At 38.2% G+C, this 27,381-nt stretch overlaps 1 protein-coding gene across 1 annotated transcript in view; it reads left to right on the top strand.

Moving 5' to 3' along the window:
* Muc16 (mucin 16, cell surface associated) overlaps positions 1–27,381 on the top strand; it is a 169,043-nt gene that overhangs the window by 99,278 nt on the left and 42,384 nt on the right. Inside the window, 16 exon segments of the mRNA XM_032910221.1 lie at positions 1,833–2,005; positions 2,471–2,506; positions 4,484–4,608; positions 4,693–4,760; positions 10,111–10,283; positions 12,032–12,067; positions 13,267–13,332; positions 13,961–14,082; positions 14,181–14,239; positions 14,368–14,540; positions 15,535–15,570; positions 17,837–17,902; positions 18,844–18,965; positions 19,054–19,112; positions 19,241–19,413; positions 21,757–21,792. Coding sequence (XP_032766112.1) covers positions 1,833–2,005; positions 2,471–2,506; positions 4,484–4,608; positions 4,693–4,760; positions 10,111–10,283; positions 12,032–12,067; positions 13,267–13,332; positions 13,961–14,082; positions 14,181–14,239; positions 14,368–14,540; positions 15,535–15,570; positions 17,837–17,902; positions 18,844–18,965; positions 19,054–19,112; positions 19,241–19,413; positions 21,757–21,792 — 1,523 coding nt within the window.

Raw genomic sequence — 27,381 nt, 5'->3', positions numbered from 1 at the left:
GCCCAGACAGAGTTTAGGTTGAACAGTGAGTGATTACTTTTACTAATAGAAATTATTTACTGTAGAAAAATCAAATGATATTCTATTTAAAATGAGGGTTCTCTTAGAAGAACTGAATATTATGCTTATAATACAAGTAAAATGTTTTCTGAGGTGTTAGGGAAATGGGCTATTGTAAGGTTGTAGATCACACATCCTTCTACCATAGAGCAAGGCTGCTTGGGAAGGAAGCTCAAGGAGAATTTGACTACACTAACCTCACTTTGCTATAAGGAAGCACTAGGACACCAATGGCTAGGGGTGGGGAACACAGTCTGAGAAGTGGGAAAGCCAGAGCTAGCTTAGGAGTTACCAAGCCTGAACAAGGCTGAGGCATTAAGGTTCCAGGTTCTTGGGCATCCAGGCACCACTGGGAATCACAGAGCTGAGAATGAAGTGGGGACCCACAGGCTGGATCTAGTCCAGGGTCAGGGGTGGGGTGGGCTGTGGGAGAGAGCCCCAGCTGGTCCCATGGAGATTGTACTAGCCTTGGTGGGCACAGGTTTGGTGGCAGTTGTGGTCAGGAGTGCAGAGAGGCCTTCGACTAGAGATTAGAAAGCACCAAAAGCCTTCTCTATGGCTTCTTGCAGTGGATCCCAATAAAGAGAGACAGTCTGTTGTTCCAAACCGTTTATTGTCATGGTATAAAGTGGATGAATAAAACCATACACACCCTTCTTAGGGTCAGCATGAGATTAAATACCTTTTGCAGGGAAAAATGTCCGTGAAGGGAATCTTAATGGCTGCGCTCCATGGGCATTTAGGTACTTCATTAGCATGGAAATCTCTGTCTTGAGCCTATGTGACCACAGGTCATATCTCTTTTATGTGAGAAGCATGACATGTTTTCACAGTCAGGGGTATGGCAGGGAGTTGGGAACCACCTAGATCTCAAGGTGTATGCCCACCAAGTCTCCAGGTGTTAACCTGCTCTGCCTTACCAAACTTCCTGTCATGGTTTTATGTCCCACAGACCAATCAATATAAGGCTTTTTATAGAATCCTGAAAAACTGAAATCCACCCCCAGAAAACCACATAAAGTGCTGAGTGTGGTGGCAAACATTTTTAACCCCCTTTAATCTGGCTAACAAGATAGACCCTGATTCAACAATACGATTGAATTTACAACTAGATGAGATAAGCAGGTCACTGGAGCATAGTCCTTCAGCCTAACATAAATGGCAAACCTTAGGTTCTAATGAATGACTCGATCTCAAGAAATAAAAAACAATGCAGAATGTGGGGCTGGTAAGATGACTTTAGTGGGTAAAGTATTTTCTATGTAAGTTAGATGACCTGAGTTTGATTCTCAGAACTTACAAAAAATGTCTGATGTGGTTGCTTTTACCAGTAATCTGGACACTCCTACAATAAGGTGGGAGGAAGGCACCCAGAAATAATCCCCAAAGTTTGCTATTCTTTCGGCCTGAAGTATGAAGTGCCACAGAAACAAAACAAGAGAGACCCTTATTCACCAGCTGACTCCTGGAAGCTGTCCTCAGGCACCATGTTACTTTTTTGACCCCACTCAGTCATAGTGAATGTGTGTGTGTGTGTGTGTGTGTGTGTGTGTGAGAGAGAGAGAGAGAGAGAGAGAGAGAGAGAGAGAGAGAGAGCTTATTTCTGACCCCTGTGTCCAAAGGCTCAGATAAGACAAATAGAGACTTACTTTCAAACTTTATAACTATCTCCTTCACAATCTTCAGCCTACTCACTTCTGCTCCTGCTTTCAATTCCCCCAGTTGCTTAAGAACCGACCTCATTATTCCAATCTCAAATGTCTTTCTGACAGATCTGAAAATCATAGAGCAACCACAGGAGTTGACATCATCTGTAACTTCCATTCTTACTCCATGAGTCCTAGAGTAAACCAAGATCAGCTATTTTGGGAGTTGAGCCATGGGACACATGGCATCACCCGTCTGGGCCCCTATACCCTGGATCAGGACAGTCTCTACATAAATGGTGAGATCCCATGTTTAAGCAATGATCATTTTCCCATTTAGAGTCTTAGTTTTTCTAAAGTACTGACAAATTCATCCCTCTTTCTAGAATGGTCTTTTTCCCATTTTCCTTTCCTTTTGTGTCTGGATTCCAATTTTGCTTTTATTGTGATGATTCCAAACCACCATAGGGTAAATGATAGAGTGCTTGCCTTGCATACATAGAGATCTGAGTGCCATCAGAATCATACAGTTTCACTTTCCAAAACCACTTCCCAGTTTTTTGCCTAAGAACAAGTATAAAACCTTCACAGCCCCAGTGACCAGATCTATTCACCTTCGGTCTCACTGCCTTCTTAGTTGTCTCCTCCATAAACATTCACTTTCGTCTCTTTCCCTCTGCTTTTTCCCCAAAGACTCTACATTCTCCTTTGCCCAGAATCTTTGATATTCATCCATAAGTTCCTCATATTTTCTTTCTTTACAGGTTATAGTTTTGGAGCTGCAACCCTTAATACCACCAGTGAGTATTTCTGGCTGTCATTGCCCAGCTTTTCCTCCCACTTTCAGGGACCTCTCAAACAGTTCTTTTTATAAAGAGCTTTGTATAGCTATTGGTTGGATTTTATAGTCACCTCCTACTTGATTTCACTTCCCTGGTCAAAGAATTGGAAGACTCTGTTCACTGTTGAACAGAAGTGGTTATTGCAGAGACTTACATACATATGTATGTTACTTGTAAAAATGAAGTAAGTCTTAATGACTTAAGAGTTATAGAATATCCCTTGTTTCAGATCCTTTTAGTCTAACAGTGCTCGTGGTTAGGTCTGGAAAGAGGATTGCTTCCTGCTTTGTTCCAGGATGGGAGCTTCTCTCTTCATCTGCTACTCAAGCAATGTATCTGTAGTAGCACCCATTACTCTCAACTTCACCATCACCACCCTCCCAGTAAATACCGAGAGAAACAACCCCTCCTCACCAGGCTACATGGGTGAGGAAGATTTAGACACAGACACCATCACCTACCAAACTCTTGCATGGCTTCCATTTTAATTCTCCCAAAAATTGTACGTTGCTATCCTTAAGAGATAAATTGAGGTATAATAACATTTTTAAAAGAATATATTTCATCAAGTAATTATTTGTGAAGTGGGAAATACCAAATCAAGTTTTCCAAAGGTAATGTGGAAGCAACTACAGATAAATTCTGACCAAAGATAGGACTGTCTATGGTTTTTTGCAACTCTCTCTCTCTCTCTCTCTCTCTCTCTCTCTCTCTCTCTCTCTCTCTCTCTCTCTCTCTCTCTCTGTGTGTGTGTGTGTGTGTCTATCTCTGTCTCTCTGTCTCTCTCTGTCTCTCTGTCTCTCTCTCTCTCTCACTCTCTCTCTTTCTTTCTCTCTCTCTCTCTGCCTGTTTTATGCTGGAATTGACCTAAGATAAAGGAAGAAAGAAGGGAGGAGAAAGAGAAGCAAAGAGAGTGACAGGGAGAGATTAAGGAGAGCTGAGAGGTGGGAAGGAGGGAAACAGGGAGAAACAAGAGGAAAAGGCAGAGGCATAAGACAGAGAAATAGGGATGGAGAAAAGAGAAGAGAAGGAGAGTTGTAAAAGTGAAAGGGAAGGAGGCAGAAATGGGGTAAAAGAAACTAGAGGAGGGATAAAGTGACAAAGAATGAGGACAACAAAACAAAAAAAAAAAGGAAGAGAAGACGCACAGAGAAAAAGGAAATGAACAGCATGAGATGAAGAGCAACAATATCAACCAACCAAACCCTACCAGAGCTTTCAGGGACTACACCACCAACCAATGAGTACATATGGAAGGACCCATGACTCCAGCCACATATGAAGCTGAGAATGCCATCGTCCAGCATCAACAGGAGGAAAGCCCTTGGTCCTGTGAAGGCCTGTTTCCCCAATGTAGGGAAATGCTAGGGCGTTGAGGGGGTAGTGGGTGTGTGGGAGTTGGAACATCTTCATAGAAGCAGGGAGAAAGGCAGAGGGGTATAGGATGGGGGAAAGGGTATAACATTTGAAATGTAAATACATAAGATAGCCAAGAAAAACAAAATTAAAGTATTTTTTAAAAAAGAAGAGCAGGGGGAGAGGAAGAGAAAAACAGGTAGATGGCACAGAAGAGAATGAGAGAAGGAAGAAAAGTAGAAAAGGATGAGAGAAATAGAAGGAAAAAGATGGTGGAGGACAGGAGACAGAGAGGGGTACAGAAAGACACTAGGTATCACTACTTCTGCTTGAGCAGGTCATATGACCTGCTCACTCACAAAAACAAAAATACCTATAGGGAGAGTGGGAGGACAGAAATAGTCTTTCAGGATTTTCTACATCATGGGAACCTCTAACTAGCTGCTATAGTTGCTTCATTAACAAGTCACCCACAGACCTATTGTCTTACCCACTGTAAAGAACATTAATTCCCCCCTATCCGCAACTACATACTATCATGTCAGCTTTAACTTTCTCTCTTTCTTTCTATTTGAACAGCTGGGGAACTCAGTGAAGAGTTGTTCACAGTGAATTTCACCATCAACAACCTACGCTACTCAGCTGATATGAGCCAGATTGGATCCCCCAAATTCAATATCACAGATACACTCATGCAACACCTGGTGAGCTACCTGCCTCCCCTCAGTCCCTTCCATCCCCTTCCTATTGGAGATGCCTGCCTCTAACTCTGGCTCCTTTCTTTACAGCTCAGTTCTTTGTTTCAGAGGAGCAGCCTTGGCCCCCTATACACAGGCTGTAGAGTGGACACTCTAAAGTAAGACACGTTCTCCACTTTCAGCTTACCTCTCCTACCCATTATTCAACTTGAAAAGTCTTGGAGTTGTGATGATTAGGATGGTTATAATTCATGTTTATCTATTGTTTTGTCTTTTAATCATTTTATTGCAATTTAATGTTTTATAGCAATAGGGTACTTACCTATAATCCTCCAGTAATAGTCTCGAACTATGACTTAGAAGCAAAATATCTGCCTAGAATCTACCAGTTATTGACCTGAGATGGTTTGGCTTAGACCACTTACCAAGAATGTACAAGAATCTAGTCTTGATGCCAGTATTATAACAACATTAAATTGTTGGATGTAAAATAAAAATCCATCAGTCCAAAGCAGATCTCTCTGAGTGTGGAGCCTACCCTGTCTGTATAATAAGTTCCAGGATAAACTTAGTTATTTGGCAAGACCCTGTCTAAAAACAAAATAACGCAAAAACTTAAAAATAGTTCAGCTGACTGACTAGTGAATTCCTGGATGCCTCCTGTCCCAGTGCTGAGATTGCAAGAACATGTAGTCACACTGGAATATTTTTTATATTGGTGCTTAAGAATTAGAACTCTGGTTCTCCTTTTACTCCTACTAGGTTGCCTTCTCCAGCCTTGATATAAGAGTTTGTGCCTAGTCTTATTGCATCTTGTTAAACAATATTTGGTTGATATCCTTGAAAGGCTCTTTTTGGGAGGGGATTATTGAGGTACAGTGAATCTTAGGGAGAGGGGAAGTTGTGGGGATCAGGAGGAGTGGAGTAAGAGGATGCTGTGGTCAGGATGTATTTTAAGATTAAAAAAACAGGGTTGGGAATTTAGCTCAGTAATAGAGTGCTTGCCTAGCAAGCATAAGGCCCTGGGTTTGGTCCCCAGCTCCAAAAAAAAAAATAAGTATAAAGAAAAATGAAAAGAATTCAGGTACTCCTATTTGAAAAACAAGGATTACTACCCTTCAACTCATTTACCTTTCCCTTGATTCCTTTTTAATTATAAACACACACACACACACACACACACACACACACACACACACACACAATTTATCATCTATATTAGCTTCAGATTTCTTTAATGAAATGTTTGAAACAATTAACATATGAAAAAATTGATTTTTTTTCTTGTTTTATTTTCTTTGTTTGGCTGGAACAGTTGTTGTTATTTTAATTGTTGTTGTACATGGTTATGGAAGGTTTAATCCAAAATGGGACAAATCTACAGCTTTGGGCTTCTAGCAATAAAGCACACTGCCATACAGGTATGTAGGAAGAAAAAGATGTCAGCATCAGGAAACGAAGCAGGATGAGTGTTAGAGGCCAATGCTAACCTTTGAGGACTCACCACCAATGTCCCAAAGATCTGTTGTGATCTCCATCTCCTAAAGTTCCACAATGCCTCCTTTTACAGCAGCCTAAGACCAAGCTTTTAACCCATGGTTCAAACAAAGTTTTGGAGAATAAACGTCCACACATGGTGAATCGTTGAAATGCTTTCTAGGTAGACAGTGAACTGGTGTTAATATCTCCACATTGTTGTATAATCACAGCTATGATCCATTTCTGAAACTTTACCTTCCTAAACTGAATCCATTTCCATTAAACATTACTCTCCATCCCTAATTCCAGATCCTTCAACCTACCATTATGCTTTTCAGATCTGTGCTTTTTATGAGCTATTTATAAATTAAATAATAAAACATTCATCATTTCGAGGCTGGCTCCTTATGCTTAAAATAGTGTCCTCAACTCTAAGTTCATCTGTGTTGTTATATGTCAGAATTATATTCTTTTCTAGGGCCAGATAATGTTTCCCTTGTATATAAATGCCATGTGCTCCTCATCTGATGACTATGACTGAATTTTTCATGGAGGAAGGCAAATATTCCATGTTCTGGAGTTTCACTGTGGCAGGAAAAAAATGCCTCTATTGCTGACCTTATGCATGCTGCATTCTGGAAGAAACTTGGACAGATAAGACATAATTTCCTAAAGGGTGCCTAATGCTATAATGGGAGAAAGATGCATCAGTGTCTGACATTCAGAAAAGCCTGCTGGTTTTATCCTAAAACATTGAAAGAGGAATGAGAATAAAAAGAGGGGAAAATAATAGATGGGAAAGAGGGGAAGGAAGAAGGGAAAGAGGAAGATGAGAAGAGTGAAAAATAATATATTCCCATTATAAGGGATGTATGTCTTGGAAAGGTCAGAAATGCAAGGCTAATACCTAAGCATAGTAAAAGCAATAAACAGCAAACCCGTAGCCAACATCAAACTAAATGGAGAGAAACTTGAAGCAATCCCACTAAAATCAGGGACTAGACAAGGTTGCACATACTCTCTCACTACCTATTTAATATAGTACTTGAATTCCTAGCCAGATCAATCAGACAACAATAGAAGGTTAAAAGTATTCAAACTGGAAAGGAAGAAGTTAAAATATCACTATTTGCAGGGGATGTGATAGTATACTTAAGTGACCCCAAAAGTTCCACCAAAGAATTTCAAAGCCTTATGAACAACTCAGCAAAGTGACTGTATATAAAATTAACTAAAACAAATCAGTAGCCTTCATTTACCCAAAGGATAAGGAGGCTGAGAAAGAAATTAGGGAAATGACACCCTTCACAATAGTCCCAAATAATATTAAAATACCTTGGTGTGACTCTAACCAAGCAAATGAAAGATCTGTATGAAAAGAACTTCAAGTCTCTGAAGAAAGAAACTGAAGATGATCTCAGAAGATGGAAATATCTCCCATACTCATGATTTGGCAGGATCAATATTATAAAAATGGCATTCATGCCAAAAGCAATCTACAGTTTCAGTGCCATTCCCATCTAAATTCCAACTCAGTTCTTCACAGAGTTAGAAAGGGCAATTTGCAATTCATTTGGGAAAACAAAAAACCCAGGATAGCAAAAACTATCCTCAACAATAAAAGAACTTCTGGGAGAATCACTGTCCCTGACCTCAAGAAGAGCAATAGTGATGAAACAGTGTATGGTATTGGTACAGAGACAGGAATAGAATTGAAGACACAGAACTCACACACCTACGGTCACTTGATCTTTAACAAAGGGGCTAAAACCATCCAATGCAGGGGGTGGGGGGAAACAGTTTCAACAAATGATACTGATTCAACTGGAGGTCACCATGTAAAAAAATGCAAATTGATCCATTCTTATTGCCCCTTACAAAGCTCAAGTTCATGTGAATCAAGGACCTCTACATAAAACCAGATACATTGAAACTAATAAAAGAAAAGTAGGGAAGAGCTACAAACATATCAACACAGGGGAAAATTTCTGAACAGACCACCAATGTCTTATGCTCTAAGATCAAGAATTGTCAAACGGGACCTCATAAAATTGCAAAGCTTCAGTAAGGCAAAGGACACTGTCATTAGGAAAAAAATGGCAAGGAACCAAGAGATTGGGAAAAGATCATTACCAATCCTACATCTGATAGAGGGCTTATATGCAATATATCCAAAGAATTTGAGAAGTTAAACTTCAGAGAATCAAATAATTGTATTAAAAAATGAAGCACAGAACTAAACAAAGAATTCTTAACTGGGGAATATCAAATGGCTGAGAAGCACCTAAAGAAATGTTTACCATCTTTAGTCCTTAGGGAAATGCAAATCAAAACAACCCTGAGATTCCACCTCACAACAGTCAAAATGGCTAAAAAAAAAAAAAAAAAAAACAAAAAAAACTCAGGTAACAACAGATGCTGCTGAGGATGTGGAGAAAGAGGAAAGCTCCATTGTTTGTAGGATTGCAAGCTTGTACAACCACTCTGGAAATCATTCGGGTGCTTCTTAGAATATTGGACATAGTGCTACCTCTGGACCCAGCTATACCACTTTTGGGCATATACCTAAAATATGCTCCAACATATAACAAATATACATGCTCCACTATATTCATAGCAGCCTTATTTATAATAGCTAAAAGCTGGAAAGTACCGAGATGTCTTTCAACAGAGGAGTGGAAACAGAAAATGTGGTACATTTACACAATGGAGTACTACTCAGGTATTAAAAACAATGACTTCATGAAATTCATATGGATGGCAATTGGATGGAACTAGAAAATATCAATCTGAGTGAGGTATCACAAACACTAAAAAACGACCCATAATATACACTCAATGATAAGTGGATATTAGCCCAAAAGTTCAGATTACCCAAGATATTATTCACAGACTACATGAAGCTCAACAAGAAGGATTATTAAAGTATACATTCTTTAGTCCTTTTTAGAAAGGGGAACAAAACTATTCACAGGAAGAAATACAGTGACAAAATTTGGAGCAGAGACTAGAGGAAGTGCCATCTAGAGAATGCCCCACATGGAGATGCAGCTCATAAATAGCCGCCAAATCTAGACAATAGTGCTGATGCCAAGAACTGCAAGTTGACAGCAGCCATATATAGCTGTCTCCTGAGACGCTCTGTGAGATCATGACCAACCCTTCAACAGAGAATGAGGTCCTTAATGGAGGAGTTAGAGAAAAGATTGAAGGAGCTGAAGGGATTTGCAGCTCCATATAAACAACAATACCAACCAACCAGAGCTCCCAGGAACTAAACCACCGTCTAAAGAGTACAAATGGACAGACTAATGGCTCCAGCTGCTTATGTAGCAGAGGATGGCCTTGCTGGGCACCAATGGGAAGAGAAGCTCTTGGTGCTGCCAAGGCACAATGCCCCAGTGTAGGGGAATGTCACGGCATGGAGGCAGGAAGGAGTGGGTGGTTGGGTGGGGGAACACCCTCATAGAAGCAGGGGCGGGGGATAGAATAGGAATTTCCTGGACAAGAAACCAGGAAAGGGGATAACATTTGAAATGCAAATAAAAATATATAATAAAAAATGAAAAGAATGAAGAAGACAGTGATGGTGAGGTCAAGATTGAGGAGCAGAAGAAAATGGGGGGAAGAAGAGGGTGAAGCCTAAGGGAAGGGAGGGCAAACAAGGAGAAAGGAGGAAATGGGAACAAGAGAAGAAAACAGAAATGGAAGAAGAGGAGGAATGGAAGAAAAAGAAGAAGATCAGGACAAAATAGAGAGGTGAAGAGGTAGAAAAGAAGAGGAAGCAGAAAAGGAGGTGAAACCAAAGTTGGGATAACTTAGGAAGTAACCTAAGGAAGGATGCCAAGAGGGAAGCTTTTAAACAAATGCATGGTAATTCAAACGTGAGAAAGTACATGAGAGGGAAAAGCAGGAAAGGGCATCAACAAAATCAGACTGTGGACTATGAGTTGTGTACAGTGACCACAGATGTAGAGGCATCATGTGGTCTGAATCTCCTCAACATATCCCTCTTCCTCCCTAACTCAGGTCAGTAAAGAATGGTGCCCAGACCCAGGTAGATGTCCTTTGCACTTATCACCGAGTTTTCAACAGTCGGAGACTGCCTGCCAAGTCAATTTTCTATGACCTAAGCTGGCAGACACATGGAATCACCAAGCTGGGTCCTTACTCCTTGGATAAAGACAGCCTTTTCATCAATGGTGAGCCTTTTCTTTCCCCACCTTTTGGCATTCCAGTTCTTTAGGGAAATTGTTGGAATTCGAATCCAGGTTCCCATCCCCAAACCCTAACTATATCATAGACTGCTCCTTGACAACTTGATTCTATATCTTGAAAAATTTGAATCTAAGACACCAGTGCAGTTATCACTGCTCAAGATGATGCTCTAGACAAATGCTTCACAAAACAGTCTTTTCTGGAGAAATCAAGAGGGAACATTTGTGTCAAAGCCTTATTCTTCCCATACTTACTTTGGATTGAATTCTCTCCTGGATTGTTCCTTTATGCAAGGAAGTAAAGCGGCATAAGTGTATCTAATGGCTTAAGTTTTAGATACTACATATCAGCTTAAAACCAAGAAAGGATAGAGTCTAAGAGGTATGCATTCTATCACATTCTAAAAATTGATCAAAATAGTTCCCTACTTCCTTTCTCTTCCCTTCTCTTTCCTTTCTTTCCCTTCCATTCCCTTCCCTCCCATTCTCTTCCTCTCTTCTTCTTTTCCTCTCCACTTTTCCTATCCTTCCATCCTTTTCCCTTTATTCTCTTTCTTCATTTCTCCTATGCTCCCCTCCACTCTGATACTATGCACTCACCTGTCCTCCCCAACATGGAAATAGTGCTTAAAAACTATGTGAGGTCATACTTAAGTATCACTTTTACCTCATGTAGTAGTTAAAATTTTCATTGCTGTGAGCAAATACCTGACAAAATCAACTTAAGAGGAGAAATATTAATTTTAGTTTCCAGTTCAAGGAAACCTATCTCATCATGGCAGGGGTAAAATTAGAATGTGGTCATATAGTAATAATAGTCAGAGTGCAGAGACAGATAGATGCAAGTCCTCTTACAGCTCTCTCCTATGTGTTTAGTCACAGACTCTGATATGGAACTGCTCACTTGTTTAGGATCCATCTTCTAAATCCCACTATTTAAATGTATCAATTTGTTGTCCAATTAAGGCAGCTCTTTCCCTAACCCACAACCCAACCTAGAAATTCTCCCTTAGACCTACCCAGATATTTGTCTCTTAGGTGATTCTAAGACCAGTCAAACTAACAATCAATATTAACAATTGTGCCCAATTATAGAAGAAAGGAGACCCCCATTACTTTCATTTTAAAACAGAAAATCTGACGGAAAGAGAATGAAAATAATATGACCCATTTTGATATTCTGGTTGACATCCACACCTTCAATTTTTTTCCCTGAAAAAAAAAGTTGTTTTGGATATATCTTCTCAATTGCACTATTTAAATGTATTAGTCTATTGTCCAGTCAACATATACAAAAATCTATAAAGATCTTACCAAGGCACCAGGGACATTTGAACTTTTTTCCAAAGTAAACTATAGTGCATATTGATTTTTTCATTAATATATGTGTCATTTGGAAATAGGATACTACACATAGTAAGTGTTCAGTAAATGATAAATGGTAATTAGAGGGTAAACAAAGGGAGCACAATGGTGTGGATAACTGCATATATGTGGTGGGTGTATAAGCATAAACCTCTTGTTGGACTCATGCCACTGACTAGTTTCTTTTAAGAATGAGGTCTAATTGAAATATCAAGAAATGGTTCATGTGTCGCATAACTCAGTTTGGGCACATGAATAGATGCTCAGTAAGTGAACACAAGGAATGTATCAAACTAGGGTTCCCACATGGACCATGGCATACGGTAGCTCTTTGCCACTTCCACTTACATATGACTTTTATTTTCTAGGTTACAATGAACTTGGTCCAGATGTACCTCCTACAAGTATGTGTCGGTATCACTAAGCATTTTGGTCTATGTATGTCCCTGTGTGCACAAAGAAAAAAGCATCCTTCAGAATAAACCAGTCTTCCAAGAGAGACTAATGTCTTAGGGGATAAATAATGCTGAATCTTTGGGCTCCTTTTTAGACCGTCATACCTAACATCAGATTTCTGAATTTTTCACACACTTTAGGTTAAAAAAAGAAACTTAAACAAGAGTTAAAATACAGAGGTCAAATGTGACTGTGTAGTTTATCTCTTCTATTAACAAATGCTACTGTGGCACCAGTAGGGGCTTCACTCTCAAGTTCTAAATTATGTTCACTACTTAAGTCTTTTGGGATTTAAAAAAAAAATACTTTTTAAAATCAGTAACCTGTTCACCTATCTTTTCAACTATCTATTCTCATTTTCTCTAACCATTTTTCTTTTCTGATACCACATTTCTATCCACACATCCACCCATTTATCCATCTACACACATTTTATTGTTTATCATCTTATAATCTATTCATTTCTTCTGTTTTTTATATCTAGTCATCCAATTATCCATTCATTTCTCCTATTCTTTATTATTTGACCTTTATTTCTTTTGTCCATTTGCCCATCTGTACAAACATCTTCACACTCATCTGTATACTAAAAATAAACACACACACACACACACACACACACACCATTCTTCCACATAACTACACATCTTTTGTCAAAAGATTGTTTGACACTTGTTTCCCCTGTATTCCTTTCATTACATGTCTATATGCTTCTCCAGACACCCTGTAAACAACCTAACTGTTCATTTCCCTATCTGTACATCCACTCTTCTATATTCCCATCACATGTTTACATCCTACTGTGTCCAGTTATCTGCCTATGAACATGCTCTTTCATTTACTTGCACTTCTTTCTTCTGTTTTGCTTCATCTCTTCAGACTGTTTTTATTTTTCTTGAGTTCTGCTTTGACCTATCATTTATTCATTTTTCTTTACAGTCACACCCTTTCTAGTCTGCATTTACATCCACCTCTTCTTTTTGATAGTCACTCTCCTTTCACCACTCTCACTATCTTATTCATTTAATTCATAACATTTTCATAATCTTCCAATCATATGATTGTTATTTCCTGAATTGTACCAATGCTATAAGGCTTGCCCTGTCAGAGAGCTCTGCCCATGCCTGATGCTATGCCTTTTCTACAGCTCCAGAGCCAGCCACCACCATTTTACCCTCCTCAACATCATCTCGGCAACCAGAGTCCAACACAGGTATCTGAGAAATCCTTTTACTTATACCTGTTAAGAACCCTTTGTCTCACTCTTCCAACAGTTGTCACATAAGAGCTAGGAAGCTTAAGATGTGAAAAGCCAAGTGTCAGGTTTATCACTATAAGCACAAAGGTCAATGTAGCAATTGAATTAGATGCCTGCTATCATGCAACCAGCATGTTTGTGAGGGAGACAGATGTTTAGAATACAATGAGGGGATTTCAGAGGGAGATTCAGCTGGCCTAAGTTATAGGAGGGATTTATGGCAAAAATGTCCCCTGTACTGGTTCTCACCGGATGAGTAAGAAAATGAGGGTGGAAGGTAAATTAACTCAGCAATGACTACTGTCAGAAACAGTGTGTGCAAGCAGATAATCAATTGGACCTTGATTAGCATTAAGAATTAGATTCATCAGAGAAAGTGTAGACAATGAAGGCAGAAGGTCATAAAAAACAGATTAGTGGGTAAAGTATCTGGCACACAAACATGAAGTTTCAGTACCCATGTAAGTGTTGAATAGTAATGACAGATTATATCATAGAGGGCATGATCTGGTCAGAACATTATTCTAGTCTTGTCCCAAGTAAACACTTAGTTGTAGGTATGTACCCTTTTGTCATCTTCCAGCTATGTGGCACAACCTGGAAACCTTCACAATCAACTTCACCATCTCCAACGTTCCATATTCAACAGACATGATCAGTGGCTCAGCCATGTTCAACTCCACTGAGAATGTCTTACAACACCTGGTGAGACATTCATCTTGAACCTATCTTCCTGCTGGGATTGAGTTCATCTTCATTCTCCACTCAATTGTTGACTCTATTTGCTCCTCTTTCATCCATAGCTTGGACCCTTGTTCCAAAATGACTCCTTCAACTCAAGTTGCAGACTGACCTCCCTCAGGTGATTCCACTTTCACACAATTGACCAAGAATAAATTTCCTTTCTTTTGGTCTCTTATCATTTTTCCTTCCTTGAGGTTTCCATCTACATTAGGACATCTGCTAAATCTCTATACCTTTCTCTTTAAGGCCTGAGAAGAATGGAACATCCACAGGTGTGGTTACCACCTGCACCTACCAGCATGACCCTGCACATGCTGGAATGGACACCCAGGGTCTGTACTCAGAACTTAGCCATCTGAGCCATGGATTCACCCAGCTGGGAAACTATACACTGGAGGAACATAGCCTCTATGTGAATGGTGAGTGTGGTCTATGGTTTGCTATTTTGTGCCCTTAGGCATCCTCTAATTTCTTTATACTCCCACATGTTCTTGGTAATCTTCGTGTAAGCCAGCTTTTTCCACATTTTTTATTTTGGTTCAAATGACTGAATTAGCCCACACAAAAAAACATAGCAAGGTAAGGTAGTCTATCATTCTGTGGAAAATATCAAGGAGGAGAGTCATCTAAATGCTGATCTTCAGCTCATTAAATGTTCATTCATCTGGAAATCTGGGACATAGGACAATGCTGCCCAAACTTAGGGGATATTATCCCTCATGGGTTAATCTAATCTATGAACTCCTTCATCATCACCCTCATATAGTCTGTCTCCTTGGTAATACAAAATTGTCAAATTGACCATTCATAGTAACCACTATACCTCATGAAGTGTGCACAATATCTTAGATCTTCATTACTGCTTTTCAACAAATGAAGAACTTAAAGTACCAGGTATGAAAGAGGCCGGCATAAACTTAGAAGAAGGGAAGTTTATAGCTGATCTCAGTCCTGAGTTTATATCTCATCCTTTTCTTTTGGCCACTGAAGAAACCTATGTATGGTTTCCCTATTTAAAATGCACAATTTATGTGTCTAGTTTTGTTGTCCAGTGAGCATTTACCAAAAATCAACTAAGAGACACACATTATTCCTGGCACCACAGATAAATTAATTTCATTTTCACTTCACCCAAATGTATCCTATAGTGAATCACAACATATTTTATTCAGTACAATTATTCTTCAAATTTAAGTGGAGAAGACAAATAACAAACAACAGTTTTGTGTGTGTGTGTGTGTGTGTGTGTGTGGGTGGGTGGGTGTATGTGTGTGTGAGTGTGTGTGTGGATAATGGCATAGATGAGACTATATTTTTGAAGATTTAGGAATGAATATGAATTTAATGAGAGGTTCTTTCCAGGAACATGCTAGAGAGTTGGTAGGCACTTATGCTTCACTTTTGTATTTTTAGGTTATCACGTTCTTGGTCCAGACATTCTTACTACGAGTAAGTATCAAATCATGCTAATTTGACCTTGGTCCAAGGTTTCCTCCTCATTTACAAAGAATCTTCCCTAAACACAATCCAATCTCCTATATGCAGTCAAGGTCTTAGTAACAGTAAAATCAGCCTTGGACTTCTGAGTTCTTCATACTGCTTCAGTTTGGAGGAAGAAAGTTGAATAATTTAATGTTATGTATAAAAGGATCATATCAGATAGTGATTTACTTCTTTTATTTTTGAGATTATAATTTAATTACATTTCCCCTTCCCTTTCCTCTCACTATAAAACTCCCTTGCTCTCCTTCACATTCATGGCTTCCTTTTTCATTAATTGGTGTTGCTTTAATATATGTTTATTTGCGTGTGTATGCATATATATATATATATATTCCTAAATATAATTTGCTCAATCTTCATAATGTTACTTGTATCTATGCTTGCAGAATTGTTTTATATCAAATAAACTACAGGTATGCTCATCCCTGGGAATTTCTCTCACTCTCATCATTCCTTTTGTCTATTATTCTTGGTGTAGAATTGAGGCCTCATGGGCTTTTCCTCATCTTCTGTGGCATGTCTATTTCTGTTGTCCCACTATAGTTCATATCTATGCGGTAATGTATATGGATGTAGCTTCTGGCATTACTGGAATAGACAGTCTCATGGCAAACTCCCTAATTCTCTTTCCTACAAATTCTGACTCTGTCTGAAACATTTCTAGAGTCTCAAGTAAAGTTGTCTTATTAATATCTGTCATGATATACCCCTAGGATTCACTACTTCATTTTGAAACATTTATTACAAAGAGAGCCTCCAATGTATAAGGACTATAGTTAAAGAGCAAACTTTTTTTTTTTTTTTTTTTCTTTTTTATTAACTTGAGTATTTTTATATAAAGTGTTATCTCCGGCAACATCCCCCCCTCTTGATATACCCTCCCCAACAGTCTAGTTCACTGGGGGTTCTAGCAGGACCCAGGGCTTCCCCTTCCACTGGTGCTCTTTACTAGGATATTCACTACTCTGCATTTGATTGGTCCCTGGAAGCTCTGGTTGCTTTGGCATTGTTGTACATTGGGGTTTCAAGCTCTTTCTAGTTTTTCCTCAACGGGGGTAATGTTCTGTCTATTCTGGTTGTTCAGGAAATCCGGCTCCTGTCGGTCTCTGCACTTCTTTGCTTCATCCATCTTGTTGGGGATGTAAGGACTACACTTTAATGGGTGTTCCTTCAGTCTCTGTTTTTAATTCTTTAGTTTAGTTTGTCCACTATAACTCAAACTATTATAGTCTTAGCAGGGAATTCATTGTCAAGTTATGACCTTTCATTGCTACTTAGATTGTTTTGCTAACATGTTACATTGCTTTATTCCATAAGCCAATCACCTACTTTTTTCTGCAACCATTCTTTAATTTCATAATTCATCTTATGACACCTAATTTGCAACCAATCAATGTACTAATTTTATTTTAAATTTGTTATTTAATTTTCATTTTCATTCTTCCTCTATTTTCTGCCTTTGCTCATACTTTCCTTCTCTCTGTGATCAAACCTGCATGCATTCAAAATATTGCTCTTTCTTTGTTCATTCATCATTTACTCCATCCATTCATTTACTTACATGTATATATATTTAATAACATAAACACATATCCATATACTCTCCTACTTTCTTACCAATCTATAAATAGGTTAAACCATCTAAACGTCCATTTATCATTCTTTTATATACATATGTATACGTATACTGACCTACTTATTTATTTTCAGTTCTCTAACCTGACTGTCCTTTCTTTCCCCTCTCTACCCACATATCTATGTATCCACCTCTACATCCACCTACCCACATTTCTCACCATGCATCCATCCACCCACTTCATTCTTAATTTAATATACTAAATCATCTATGTACTCACCACCCATACAACTGCCTATTCATATACCTATTCCCTCATCCAGTTATCATATCCATTCATATATTTTTGCTGCATCCCATAGCTCCCATTTCTAATGTTTTATTCTTGTTGAAATATGTTTGGAGCCATTTATCATCAATTTATCACTTCCTTTTTGGGTTTCAAAGTGATGACTGCTCACAATTTCCACTGCCTTGAATACATTTCATTCATAGATTTATTATTCCTCCAATCATATAATCACTCTTATTTATAGTCTACTTGTAAATTGTTGGTCTAGTTTTAGTCACTATTATAAGAGCATCCCTTGACTGTATAGTGGCTCTGTTTATCACTGATGACTGCCTTTTTCACAGCTCCTGAGCCAAGCACCACCATCCTGCCTTTTACACTGACATCTGTGCAGCCAGAATCCACCACAGGTATTTCTGGAAGTATCTCCCTATACTTGATGTAAAGTTCTGCTTACACATTGTCCATTATTTGACTTACATGAATCCTGACAGCCTAGGATGCAAATATTGAGTGCCAGGATTATTATTAAAGTCACGAAGATTAGGTCAGTATTTCAATCAGATACCTGACCTCAGGCAGCTCTCAGCCTTCTGAGATGAACAGACCTTGAAAATTCATTGAGAGTTTCTTGTGAAGTAAGAGAGACCTGACCCAATCAATAGAAGTGAGTGTAGAGGCCTTCTATAGAAGTTCAGCCTGAACCAAATCTCCTAAGATAAATAAAAATAATAGATAAATTGTCCCAATTTGATACCATGAAGGAAGAGTCCAACAGTTTGGACACCTTGGCCATCAAGGGTAAATAAGAAACTGGAGAAATTTAGTTTCCTTGAAGCATGAAGCCTAGCACCCAGTAATGACTCTCCATGTCCACCCCAGATCAAGAGGACACAGAATTGATAAGGTACTAAAGCTGAATTATAAAAAACTTCACTATAAAGGAGACTTGAATGTCAAGTCAAGAAAGCTTAACTTGACACTGAAACTCCAAAGGAAGCCATAGATTTTAAGAGCACTAGTGATATCCTAGGGGACTTTTCACTTCAGAAATACTTTCCTGGCATTTATCATACAAATATCCACATAGACAGGATATAAAATGAGTGCAGGTTAAAAGTCTGGAAATTAGAAGATATGACCTACTCTGTTGTAGTGAAGGAGATAGCACATGTGAGGAGCATTCAGAAAAGGGAATTGGTGTGACATGGGAAGAAGATATTCAGTTCTGACCTAGATGTATACAGTGACAGGTGGTGGTATACTAGGGACATAACTTGGTGAGTATTAGAATCTAGTGTAATATGTGACAAACTCTGTTATAGAAAACTTTCCTTCTTTCTTCCTATAGCTAGAGAACACCATCTGGAGATCTTCACAATAAACTTCACCATCTCTAATCTTCCATATTCGGCAGACATGGACTATAGCTCAGCCTTGTTCAACTCTACTGAGAGTACTCTGCAGCACATGGTAAGACTCTCATTCTGGAAACTCCTTGTGGGACTAACTTTATGTACATCCTTCATTCAACTCGTTTCTCTTTCTCCTTCCTCCGTAGCTTAGACCCTTGTTCCAGAATATCTCCTTCAACTCCAGCTGCAAACTGGCCTCCCTAAGGTGAGGCTGCTTTCCTGTCATTTTGTTTGAAGCAATATACCTCTGTTAACTTTTTGGTTGTTTCCTTTTTTCTTGGGACTCTCTTCCACATTAGGATATTCCTAGAGTCTCTACATTATTATGTTTAGGCCTAGGAAGAACCAAAACTCAACTCGTGTGAACATTATTTGCTCCTACCAAAATGATTCTGCACATCCTTCACTGAACATACAGGAGCTGTATTCAGAGCTGAGCCATCTGACCCATGGATTCACTCAACTGGGAAACTACACATTGGATAAAGATAGTCTCTATGTGAATGGTGAGCACAGTCTGCATTTTTCTATGGGATGTATTCAGTCATTCTTAATTTTTTTCTACTCTTTCCAAGTCAGTGATCTTTTTCTAGACCAGAAACATCCATGTTTTTAAAGTCCTCATTCAAAAATTTTAGAAGCACCCACGAATAGCATGGCAGGGAAGTAGGTTTAGCTGGTTACATTGTGCCCCAAGTCAGGAAGAAGATGGATATAAACATTGGTCATTGTCTTGCTTTCTATTTCTTGTAGAGTTCAAGAACAACATCCACAGGATAGAGGTACCAGGAATTAGGGTGGAGCTATACTCTACATTTAAACCAATCTCCAAAACTCCATAAAAGAATTCTTATAGCCTTGTGTCCTTGGTGATTCATTGTGTTGTCAGGTCACAATCAGTATTCACCACTGTTTAACATGATGTTTACTCTCATTTTAACAGAGAAACTAACGCATGTGTTGGTAAAAGGACCTGCCCAATCTAACATGAGTTTATCTGGATTTGAGTTCTAATGTTTCAAGTCCTTTAACTTGGCTATTGCAAGGATTCATGTAGGATTTTTCCTCTCCAATAACTTACATATTTTTAAATTCACTACTCTATTGTTCGCTCAGTGATTTATGGTTTCTATTGCTATTATGAAACAACAATACCAAAAAGCAAGTTGGGGAAGGAAAGACTTATTCAGCTTACATTACCACAGCACTGTTCTTCACTGAAGGAAGTCAGAACAAAAAGTCAAAAATGCAAGGATCTTAGAAACAGGAGCTGATTCAATGTCCATGGAGGGGTGCTTCTTTTTGGTTTGGTTTCTTTTCCTTGCTCAGCCTCTTTCTTATAGAACCAAGAGCAGGTATGGCACAACCCATAATGGGCAGGGCACTCCTTCATCTATTACTAATTAAGAAAATGCCTTACACCCAAATATTATGTGCCAGGAGTCTGCCCAGGGCTGGGTCCTTTCTGGAAGGTAGCCAAATGGGCAGAGTGGTGGTGGTGGTGGGAGAGGGGGCAAAACTTGCTTTTGTGCATGTAAAGGTTGCATACTATTAATATTTACTCTCTTTGCTTCTTAGTTATATAGGGGCCAAAGTGAATGGTTTTGGTTAGCAGAAGGAGATTAGGTAAAGGATTTATTGTTAGTGCTCCTTTTTCTATCCAGGAAGCTAGAAGTTCTTCACTGACCTGCATGGTTGACCCTTTGTGAAGCAGAGAGGAAGGAAATGAAAAGAATTAAGATTCTTTACACGGGAAAATTTGCACAGATATGTATATATTCATACATCGACACTCTGGCCAGGCTTGGCCATTTTTCTCAATCAACATGCATGCTTACATATATACAATTATACCTACATATGTAAATATAAACAAAAAGATATACACATATATACTTTTGGATGAATGGATGGGGTAGAGCCACCCAAGCCATCAAACCATACTATACCATCTTTATTTCTATTCTCTACACTTTTTATAGACAAAACTTCTTAGAAAATTACCTACAGATAAAATGGTATGAAAAATGGGAGTTACAAAAGGATGTTAATATTAAATTTAATGTAGTATTTAATCCTTTATGCTGTATACCTGCAGCTTTACTCTTGGATCTGAATGTTTTTCCTTGAACACAAATTTATCCCAAGCCTATATCCCATTTTAGTATAATTTTGAAAGCTTGTTGTATTTTTTCTTATTCAGCCTTTACTTACTATTATGAGAAGTGGCACATCCTGTTCTTAATTCTAACTTTATTACATCTTTCTATTAAAATACTAAAACCATCTCTTAAGACTTTCTTTCTAAGATCAAATCAAGAATTCTATAAAACCATCAATTCTGCTATACAACATTAATTCATGAAAGTTCATCTTTATGTTAATCTGTAGGAAATCTGATCAATGGGAGGAGTTAATGCCCAAGAATTTTTAAATTAATTTAATAATGACAGGGAAAGGATATGAGCTGCAAGATCCAATCGTGAGATGAAGTCTCTTTAGGAATAATAAGTTATGTGTGCACTTTGTTCCAGTCGAAACTGTGGTGAAGCATGGAGTGCTTAGTTCAGCTTTTTACTCTTCAAATGGAAATGCACTGTTACACATAATAACTTCCCATGTGTGAAATGAATATATAGAGAGTTGAAATGATGACTGCATATGTGTATGCATATAAATATGGTGAGAATGATTTGTAGATATAGGGCATATGGACTCACTTATTGGGGCACATAATAGGAGTTAGTGTAGGCTTAAACATCTACATTGTTTCCATATGGATTAATGCATGGTGCTAAGAGTTATGCATCACAATTTCCTTATGTTTGTTGTTGTTTTTGTTTTTCTAGGTTACAATGAAACTGGTACAAAAGAACCAACCATAAGTATGTATCAATTTAGCCTGACCTAGGTCTTGCTCCATGTTTTTCTCCTCATTTTTAAAGGATGCATATCCTAAACATAGCCAGTACTCCAAGAGGGACAAAAGTCTCAGTGGAAGGAAGAAGCAGAGCTATTGACTTACTTTGGAACTGAAGCACTAGTGTTGTATTTTTGAAATGTTTTTATCCTCTGGATCAAAAGAATTTTCAAATTTCCTATGGGGTTGCATAAGAAAGCTGAATTAATGCAGACCGCACTTATGCCACATAAAACAAATGCTACTATAAATATAGTAGAGGCTTCATTGTTAAGTAGCAAATTCTGTTGGCTACTAAGAATTTTGATAAAAATGTACCACTCGTTCAGCATCCTACTCATCTGTCTTTTTGTTTTCTCTCCTTTCATTTGCTAGCTATTCTTCCTCCAGAACCACATTTTTAGTCATTTATCCATCCAACCATTCATCCATTATCATATTTATTCTACTTTATTTCTTTATTTCTGCTATTATTCCTTTTACAGTCATTCTTCTAGCTCTTCATCAATCTGGAATTAATCGGCCCACTCATATTTTTATACTTCTCCCCATTTGCTATGTTGTTCTTTATCTCTTTGATATTCCTCTTCTTTGTTTCCCTGCCCATCCACCCACCCTTTATACCTCTCCCCCCTGATAGTTCCCTACACTGGAACATTGAACCTCTTGTTTTTATTATTAGTTTTTTATTGGATATTTTTTATTTCAAATGTTGTACCCTTTCCTTATTTCCCATTCGTAAACCTTCTATCCAATCACCCTTCCTCCTGCTTCAATGAGAGTGTTCCCCAATCTAACCACCCACCCCTACCTGCCTTCCTGCCCTGACATTTCCTTATACTGAGGCATTCAGCCTTGTCAGGACCAAGGGTTTCTCCTCCCATTGGTGCCCAAGAAGGCCATCCTCTGCTACATATGCAGCTGGAGCCATGGATATGTCCATGTGTACATTTTGGACGGTGGTTTAATCCGTGAGAGCTCTGGTTGGTTGGTATTGGTGTTCTTACGGGGTTTCAAGCCCTTTCAGCTCCTTCAATCTTTTCTCTAACTCCTCCATAGGAGACACAGTTTTCAGTTCAATGGTTGGATACCAGCACCCTTTGTAGTTGTCATTCTCTGGCAGACCCTCTCAGGAGACAGCCATATCAGGCTCCTGTCACCTTTCACTTCTTGGCATCAGCAATATTGTTTGGGTTTGGTGGCTGTGTATGGGAAGAATCACCAGATGATACAGTCTCTGGATGGTCTTTCCTACAGTTTCTGCTCCAAACGTTGTCTCTGTATTTCCTCCTGTGGATATTTTTGTTCCTCTTTCTAAGAAGGACTGATCATCTGCATTTTGGTCGTTGTTTTAATCGAACTTCATATGGTCTGTGGATAGTATCTTGGGTAATCATAGTGTTTAGACTAATATCCACTTATAAGTAAGTGTATATCATGTCTATGTGTGTTTTTTGTGTGTGTGTGTGTTTGGGTTACTTCACTCAGGATGATATTTTCTAGTTCTATCTATTTACCGTCCATATGAATTTAATGGAGTCATTGTTTTAAATAGCTAAGTAGTACTCCACTGTGTAAATGTATGACATTTTCCGTATCCATTCCTCTGTTGAAGGGTATCTGGGTTCTTTCCAGCTTCTGGCTATTATAAATAAGGCTGCTATGAACATAGTGGAGCATGTATCCTTTTTATATGTTGGAGCATCTTTTGTGTATATACCCAGGAGAGGTATAACTGGTTCCTCAGGTAGTACTCTGTCCAATTTTCTGAGGAAGCTCCAGACTGATTTCCAGAGTCTTTGTACCAACTTCCAATCACACCAACAATGGAGGAAGTCCTGCTCTCTCTCCACATCCTCACCAGTATCTGATGTCACATGAGTTTTATATCTTAGTCATTCTGACTGTTGTGAGGTGGAATCTCAGGGTTGTTTTAATTTGCATTTCCCTGATGACTAAGGATGTTGAACAATTCTTTAGGTGCTTCACAGCCACTTGATATACTCCATTGAGAATGTTTTGTTTAGCTCTGTACCCCATTTTTAATAGGGGTACTGACTATTTGATTTTTTGGAGTCTAACTTCTCAAGTTCTTTGTATATATTGGGTATTAGCCCTCTATCAGGTGTAGTATTAGTAAAGACCTTTTCCAAATGTGTTGGTTGCCATTTTGTCCTATTGACAATGTCCTTTGCCTTAAACAAACTTTGCAATTTTACGAGGTCCCATTTGTCAATTCTTGACCATAGAGCATAAGCCACAGGTGTTGTGTTAAGGAAATTTTTACCTGTGAACATGGGGTAGTGGCCTGTCCCCACTTTCTCTTCCATTAGATTCAATCTAGCTGGTTTTATGTAGAGGTCCTTGATCTACTTGGGCTTGAACTTCGTAAAAGGCATAAAAATGGATAAATTTGCATTCTTCTACATCTTGACTGCCAGTCGAAACAACACTATTTGTTGAAAATACTATCATTTTTCCACTGGATGGTTTTTACCTCCTTTGTCAAAGATCAAGTGACCATAGGTATGCAGGTTCATTTCTAGGTTTTCAGTTCTATTCCATTGATCTACCTGCCTGTCTCTGTACCAATACCATACAGTTTGTTTTGTTTTTTTTTTTATCACTATTGCTCTGCAATAAAGCTTGAGGTCAGGGATGGTGATTTCCCCCAAAATTTCTTTTATTGCTGAGAATAGTTTTTGCTCTCCTGGATTTTTGGTTATTCCAAATAAATTTTAAATTACTCTTTCTAACTCTATGAAGAACTGAGCTGGAATTTTGATGGGGATTGCAGTAAATCTGTAGATTGCTTTCAATAAGAGGGCCGTCTTTACTATATTAATCTGCCAATACATGAGCATGAGAGATCTTTCCATCCTCTGACATCTTCTTCAATTTCTTTCTTCAGAGACTTGAAGTTTTTTTATATAAATCTTTCACTTTCTTGGTTAGAGTCACACCAAGGTACTTTATGTTATTTCTGACTACTGTGAAGTATGTCCTTTCCTTCATTTCTTTCTCAGACTCTTTATCCTTTCAGTAGAGGAAGACTATTAATGTGTTTGAGTTAATTTTACAACCAGCCACTTTGCTGAAGTTTTTTATCAGCTTTAGAAGTTCTCTGGTTAGATTTTTGGGGTCACTTAAGTATACAATCATATCATCTGCAAATAGTGATATTTTAACTTCTTCATTTCCAATGTGTATTCCTTTGACCTCCTTTTGTTTTCTAAATGCTCTGGCTAGTACTTGGAATTCTATATTGAATAGGTAGGGAGAGAGTGGGCAGTCTTGTCTAGGCCCTGATGTTAGTGGGATTGCTTCAAGTTTCTCTCCATCTAATTTGATGTTGGCTATTGGTTTGCTGTATATTGCTTTTACTTTGTTTAGGTATGGGCCTTGAATTCTTGATCTCTCCAAGACTTTTATCATGCAGGGGTGCTAAATTTTGTCAAATGCTTCCTCATCATCTAATGAGATGATCGTGAAGTTTTTCTTTCCCTTTGAGTTTGTTTACATGGTAGATTACATTAAGGAATTTCTGTATATTGAACCATCCTTGCATGCCTGTTATGAAACCTACTTGATCATGGTAAATGATAATTGAGATGTGTTCTTGGAGTCACTTTGTGAGAAATTTACTGAGTATTTTTGCATTAACATTCTTGAGGGAAAATTGTCTGAGGTTCTCTTTCTTTGTTGGGTCTTTGTGTGGATCAGGCATAGGCATAATTGTGGTTTCATAGAATGAATTGGGTAGAGTTTGGTTTGTTTATATTTTGGGGCATAGTTTAAGGAGTATTGATATTAGGTCTGCCTTGAAAGTCTGATAGAATTCTGCATTAAACCTATCTGGTCCTTGACTTTTTTTTGGTTGAGAGACTTTTAATAACTGCTTCTTTTCTTTAGGGGTTATAGAACTTTTCATATGATTCATCTGATTCTGATTTAACTTTTGTACCTGTTTTCTATCTGTCTAGAAATTTCAGGTTTTCTAGTTTTGTGAAGTATATAGGCTTTTGTAGTAGGATCTGATGAACTTTCAAATTTCTTCAGTTTCTGTTGTTATGTCTTACTTTTCATTTCTGAGTTTCTCAATTTGGATACTGTCTCTGTGCTCTCTGATTATTCTGCCTAAGGGTTTATCATCTTGTTGATTTTCTCAAAGAACCTGCTCCTGGTTTTGTTGACTATTTGTACAGTTTATTTCTTTCTATTTGGTTGATTTCAGTCTTGAGTTTTATTTCCTGCTGTCTATTCCTCCTGGGTGTATTTGCTTCTTTGTGTTCTAGAGCTTTCAGGTGTGCTGTCAAGGTGCTAGTGTATGTTCTTTCCAGTTTCTTTATGGAGGCACTCAGAGCTATGAGTTTTCCTCTTAGCACTGCTTTCATTGTATTCCATAAGTTGGGGTTTGTTGTGACTCCATTTTCATGAAATTCTAAACAGTCTTTAATTTTTTTCTTAATTTCTTCTTTGACGAAGTTATCATTGAGTAGAGCATTGTTCAGCTTCCATGTGTATGTGGCTTCTGTTTTTGTTGTTATTGAACACTTAGATGATGATCTGATAGGATGCATGGGATAATTGCAGTCTTCTTGTTTCTGCTGAGGCCTGTTTTGTGACCAATTTTATGGTCAATTTTGGAGAAGGTAGCATTAGGTGCTGAGAAGAAGGTATATTTTTTTGTTTTAGAATCAAATACTCTATGCATATCTGTTAAATCCACTTCTGTTGGTTTCTCTGTGTCTGTGTTTAGTTTCTGTTTCCATGATCTGTCCATTGCTGAGAATGGGCTGTTGACATCTCTGACTATTATTATGTGAGGTGTTATGTGTGCTTTGATCTTTAGTAAAATTTCTTTTATGAATGTGGGTGCTCTTGCATTTGGAGCAGAGGTATTCAGAATTGAATGCTCATCTTGGTAGATTTTTCCTTTGATGAGTACAAAGTGATCTTTATTGTCTTTTTTGAAGTCTATTTTATTTGCTATTAGAATGGACACTCCTGCTTATTTCTTGGAACCCATTGCTTGGAAAATTGTTTTCCAGCCTTTTACTCTGAGGTAGTTTCTATCTTTGTCACTGAGGTGCGTTTCCTGTAAGCAAAATGCTGGGTCATCTATATGTATCCAGTCAGTTAGTCTATGTCTTTCTATTGTGGAATTGAGTCCATTGATGTTAAGAGATAATAATTAAAAGTGATCATTTCTTTCTGTTATTTTCATTGTTAGAGGTGGAGTTATGTTTGTGTAGCTATTTTTTTGGGCTTCTTGCAAAAAGATTACCTTCTTGATTTTTCTAGGGTGTAGCTTCCCTCCATGTGTTGGAATTTTCCATCTATTATCTTTGTAGGGCTGGATTTGTTTGAAGATATTGTGTAAATTTGGTTTTGTCATGGAATATCTTGGTTTCTATATCTATGTTAATTGAGAGTTTTTCTGAATATAGTAAACTGAGCTGGCATTTGTGTTTTCCTGGGGTCTGTATGACATCTGCCCAGAATCTTCTGCTTCTCATAGTCTCTGTTGAGATGTCTGGTGTAATTCTGATAG

This window comes from Rattus rattus, chromosome 8, assembly GCF_011064425.1.
Source record: "Rattus rattus isolate New Zealand chromosome 8, Rrattus_CSIRO_v1, whole genome shotgun sequence".
NCBI classification, from domain to species: Eukaryota; Metazoa; Chordata; class Mammalia; order Rodentia; family Muridae; genus Rattus; species Rattus rattus.
The sequence above is the reverse complement of the archived record's forward strand: the minus strand, read 5'-3'. Positions and strand labels throughout refer to the sequence as shown.